The sequence below is a fragment of the Girardinichthys multiradiatus genome, chromosome 2 (genome assembly GCF_021462225.1).
Source record: "Girardinichthys multiradiatus isolate DD_20200921_A chromosome 2, DD_fGirMul_XY1, whole genome shotgun sequence".
In the NCBI taxonomy this organism is placed as follows: Eukaryota; Metazoa; Chordata; class Actinopteri; order Cyprinodontiformes; family Goodeidae; genus Girardinichthys; species Girardinichthys multiradiatus.
In genome coordinates this window covers 51,740,880-51,746,328 of record NC_061795.1, presented here as the reverse complement: position 1 = coordinate 51,746,328, position 5,449 = coordinate 51,740,880, and the positions used below count along the sequence as shown (strand labels likewise).

The 5,449-nt window shown below is 42.2% G+C and overlaps 1 protein-coding gene across 1 annotated transcript in view; it reads left to right on the top strand.

The window, feature by feature from the left end:
- Positions 1-4,074: 4,074 nt before the first annotated feature.
- The window catches only part of LOC124878664, a 12,557-nt gene continuing 11,182 nt past the window's right edge, over positions 4,075-5,449 (top strand). The window contains exons 1-3 of the mRNA XM_047382744.1: positions 4,075-4,466; positions 4,899-5,119; positions 5,207-5,308. Of these exons, the coding sequence (XP_047238700.1) occupies positions 4,454-4,466; positions 4,899-5,119; positions 5,207-5,308 (336 nt within the window). The 5' untranslated portion in view covers positions 4,075-4,453. The remainder of the gene's footprint in view (positions 4,467-4,898; positions 5,120-5,206; positions 5,309-5,449) is intronic.

Sequence of the window (5,449 nt, the reverse complement as noted above, 5' to 3'; positions counted from 1 at the left end):
CATGAGTGGGTGAAATTTATAACTATATTTAAATTTGTAACTTTTAAGCTAAATAATCTGTATTAAGTAATATGAATATTTTTATTTAAAAGGTGCAAAAACGAACCACATGCAAAAAAAATCTCTTCATGTAAATATTTTTCAGAAAATTAAGTATAATACATTACAACATAAATATCAAATACCCATGTAGGTCTTTACTAAGTGTTGTGTGCATTAATAATGTTCATGCAATACGTAACAAAATAAAGAAAGCGAAATAAAACAAAATAGAAGAGAAAAAGTGGACTCAAGTTGCTTTGGCAGAAAGAAAAATCGCCACCTGCATCATTAAATATAAGTATTACTGCAACGCACTCATGGTAAACACTTAACTGAAAACATTAACCAAATAAAGTATGGAAACTTTTTATTGCGCCACTCATCATCTCATCGAAATTACAAACGCAAAGTTCATGTTTACAGTTGTAGTTTATTCTTTATACGCTGAAAAACTAGTCCATGCATTTGTTACTTCAAGGCTGGACTATTGTAATTCTTTACTATCAGGATGTCCACAAAATGCAGTTAAAAGCCTTCAGCTGATTCAGAATGCTGCAGCAAGAGTTCTGATGAAAATTAAAAAGAGAGATCATATTTCTCCTATTTTAGCTTCCCTTCATTGGCTCCCTGTTAAATCCAGAATAGAATTTAAAATTATCCTCCTCACATATAAAGCCCTTAATGATCTAGCTCCATCATACATCAGAGATCTGATTGGTCCATATGTTCCTAACAGAGCACTTTGTTCTCAGACTGCAGGTTTACTGGTGGTTCCTAGAGTCTCTAGAAGTAGAATGGGAGGCAGATCCTTTAGTTATCAGGCTCCTCTCCTGTGGAACCAGCTCCCAGTTTTAGTCTGTGAGGCAGACACCCTGTCTACTTTTAAGGCTAGGCTTAAAACTTTCCTTTTTGATAAAGCTTATAGTTAGAGTGGCTTAGTTTATCCTGAGCTATCTTCCTTATTTTTTACCTCCGTCTTCTTCCCTCCCTGTTGGTTGGAGGAAGGGGGAGTCAGGTTTAGCCTAAACCGGCTCAGTTATGGTTGAGGTGCAAACACACCCTCCATTTCTGCTACTTGTATGACCCCCTTCTCTTTTCCAATGGTTATAATCAGTCTGACAGAGAGAGGTATCCCAATCCTTGTGGTTTTTAGTATAACAATGACCATCAGTGGGACCCTTTGTGAGGTTCCTTGAGACGACATTGTTGTAAATAAGCGCCGTTTAACTAAATAATCTGAACTGAAACTATCTCTGTAGTTATGCTGTTATAGGCTTAGGCTGCTGGAGGACATAATGACCACTTTCACCCTCTTCGCTACATTCTCATACTACTCTCCAATTTTGTATTATTTGCTGTTATTTCAGCTTTTAACTTTATGTTCTCTCTTTTCTCTTCCTAGAAGCTACACCTGGCCTGACTCTGTGTCTACCTGTGACACCTTTCTGGAGAGGGGCATCGTCCAAGCTTCTGCTGGCAACAACTTAATGCTCACCTTCTACAGATGATCCACATAGCCCTGTCTTTCAGTGTTTAACCCTTTCTCTCTCCTAGACATGGCTACTGACTGAGCTTCTACTGTAACTAACTCTATGTTCTCTCTTTCAGACTCTAACCTTGAAAACTGGCTCAGAGTTTATCTGTTCTTTCTTTCTAGATGAAACGACTAAAGGAGCTACATCCATTAACATTTACTTTTCCTTCCCATAGAAAGTACTCCTGGATCAGTGCTTCTTTGTTCTCTTTGTGTCTCTGCTCTGTTCTCTCTAACCCCCAGTCGGTCGTGGCAGATGGCCGCTCACACTGAGCCTGGTTCTGGTTCTGCTGGAGGTTTCTTCCTGTTAAAAGGGAGTTTTTACTCTCCACTGTCGCTACATGCATGCTCAGTATGAGGGATTGCTGCAAAGTCAACGCCAGTGACTGTCCACTGTCTCTACATGCTCATCCAGGAGGAGTGAATGCTGCAAGTCACTGACTGGATGTAATCTGCTGGTTTCCTTAGATAGAAAAACTTTTTATCCAATTTGAACAAATAACTGAATCTGACTGAACTGTTCAATGATTAGGATTAATTGGAATGTATGAACCTGACTTTGTGAATTGGCGCTATACAAATAAACTGAATTGAATTGAATTTATGAATACAATATGCTATAACAGTTTGTGAATACGATTTCTTTTCTATGAGAATGCGAATTTACATCAGCGACTTGGTGTCACGTGATCTCAGGCTGGTTAGTGGAGCACAGAGTTAGCCGATTCGCGTTGCGCATGCGCTGTCACACTTCTCACCGCCAGTAAACGTAGTGCCAGAATGGGAGATAATTCAGTCTAAAAGGAATATTAGGAGCAGAGGGGAGATGGGGGGAAATCAAGAGTATTATAAATAAAGCATTGTTCTTATTTTTATGAAATACAAAACTAAAACATAGAATATAGTGGGTGGAGTTAAACAATGATGTACAGTAGGTGGCGCTATGCACCTCTGAATTTGTTGCGAACAGCCAGCAGAAGAAGAAGAAGCAGCAGCACGAGCACCAAGATGATGGACCAAGAAACTACGATACAAAGCCAGGTAATGTTAAAAAGTTTATATATGTCTTAATGTCGTTAATATATGCTCTTGGTCCGTCATCTTGGTGCTAGTTAGTGCTGCTGCTTCTTCTTCTTCTGCTGGCCTGTGGCACTGCTGAGGTCTTATGGAGGCCCAGGATGCTTCGATAGCGGCCTTTAGCTCATCCAGAGTGTTGGGTCTTGAGTCTCTCAACGTTCTCTTCACAATATCCCACAGATTCTCTATGGGGTTCAGGTCAGGAGAGTTGGCAGGCCAATTGAGCACAGTGATACCATGGTCAGTAAACCATTTACCAGTGGTTTTGGCACTGTGAGCAGGTGCCAGGTCGTGCTGAAAAATGAAATCTTCATCTCCATAAAGCTTTTCAGCAGATGGAAGCATGAAGTGCTCCAAAATCTCCTGATAGCTAGCTGCATTGACCCTGCCCTTGATAAAACACAGTGGACCAACACCAGCAGCTGACACGGCACCCCAGACCATCACTGACTGTGGGTACTTGACACTGGACTTCTGGCATTTTGGCATTTCCTTCTCCCCAGTCTTCCTCCAGACTCTGGCACCTTGATTTCCGAATGACATGCAGAATTTGCTTTCATCCGGAAAAAGTACTTTGGACCACTGAGCAACAGTCCAGTGCTGCTTCTCTGTAGCCCAGGTCAGGCGCTTCTGCCGCTGTTTCTGGTTCAAAAGTGGCTTGACCTGGGGAATGCGGCACCTGTAGCCCATTTCCTGCACACGCCTGTGTACGGTGGCTCTGGATGTTTCTACTCCAGACTCAGTCCACTGCTTCCACAGGTCCCCCAAGGTCTGGAATCGGCCCTTCTCCACAATCTTCCTCAGGGTCCGGTCACCTCTTCTCGTTGTGCAGCGTTTTCTGCCACACTTTTTCCTTCCCACAGACTTCCCACTGAGGTGCCTTGATACAGCACTCTGGGAACAGCCTATTCGTTCAGAAATGTCTTTCTGTGTCTTACCCTCTTGCTTGAGGGTGTCAATAGTGGTCTTCTGGACAGCAGTCAGGTCGGCAGTCTTACCCATGATTGGGGTTTTGAGTGATGAACCAGGCTGGGAGTTTTAAAGGCCTCAGGAATCTTTTGCAGGTGTTTAGAGTTAACTCGTTGATTCAGATGATTAGGTTCATAGCTCGTTTAGAGACCCTTTTAATAATATGCTAATTTTGTGAGATAGGAATTTTGGGTTTTCATGAGCTGTATGCCAAAATCATCTGTATTAAGACAATAAAAGACCTGAAATATTTCAGTTAGTGTGCAATGAATCTAAAATATATGAATGTTAAATTTTCATCATGACATTATGGAAAATAATGAACTTTATCACAATATGCTAATATTTTGAGAAGGACCTGTATATTGTTTTTCACAGCGTGTTTACTCCGGACTCTTCCTGACTGCACGCAGCCTGCGTCGGCGTCCCATGTCACGTGACGACAACAAACAGTAAGCAATGAGCATGCGCGCTGTTTGCTCATATCTACCTCCTTTAGGTATTCGTATGTAATCGCCTAAATAATATAAGATAATTTAAAATTAAATTAAATTGAAAAGTAGCATCATAAGAAAGCAAAGCAGTAAAAACAAAGAACGGCTTTCACCAAAACTCGAGTCATATCGTTCAAGGTAACGATCCGTTTGAAAGAATCGATTCGTTGGTGAACGTCACGTCGCTCAACATGTCTCTACATGTCCTGGTGAAGAGAGGGCGCTGCAGGATGACGTGTGGCCCGCAGAGAGCAGCTGATGGGCGGAGGAGAGCTGCAGACTGGGTCCGTCCAGGTTCCGCTGGTGGATCTTAGAGCACCTTACCGCTCACAGAATCATGGATGGACAAGGTAGGTTCCAGGAACACTTATAGTTTTTTTCTGTGGTGATCGAACCCATTCAAACAGAACTGTTCTGTGGATGTTTAAACTCCTTCCAACATGTAAACGGAAACCACATGATTGGACTTAGAGAAGGATGCTTTAGTCTGGCCTACACTGAATGACTTCTGACTGCTGTAGAAATATCTGCCAGAAGCTCACATCTTGATATTTTTATTTAATACTCATACATTGGCTAAACTAATGAAGGAAAGTTCTGGAAGTTTGACTTAAAAACTTAGAGGAACGTATATTGAACCAATCCAAAGCAGTTCTGTGGGACAATTGGTCATCAGCTGGAGATGCATCATGGAGAAAGGTTCAATTCCCAGAGATAAGCATGAATTCAGTTTGCTTTCTGGTCACAAAACCTGCTGACGAGAACATCTTCTGTCTCTGCAGTCCAGGTCTCCAGCTGGCCTGATGTGGACTTTCAAACTCTGAGCCTTGACGACGTGTGGCAGCTGCATGTCCTTTCTGCTCAGGCATTCTCCATCATGAGGAACAGGGACATGAAGAACTTGGAACAAGTGATGAAGTTTCTGGACACCACACACAGACTTCTACCCAGACTGGTGCCTGCTATTAAACACATGAAGATCCAGTTTGGCCTGAAGACCATGGTAAGAGGACAAATGGTGCTAACATTCCTAAACTCAAAGTGTGCCAGAATGTGAAAGCTCTCAAGGTTCTGCTGTCTCTGTTTGCAGATAATCATGTGGATGCTAAAGGAATGCAGAGGAATGGTCCACATCGTTTCCAAAATTGTCCAGTTCTTCCCAAACAAACTGCCTCAGTATGAAGATCAGTGTGTAGGTATCTGACCCATTAAAACCAGCGGTACCAGTTTAGTTAGGCTGGCCTTCAGCTCGCTGATGCAGTGATCATATCCGCTTCTACTGGAGTGGAAATGTTTGCTAATTGAATAAAAACGATTAAAGAAACTTCAGGGG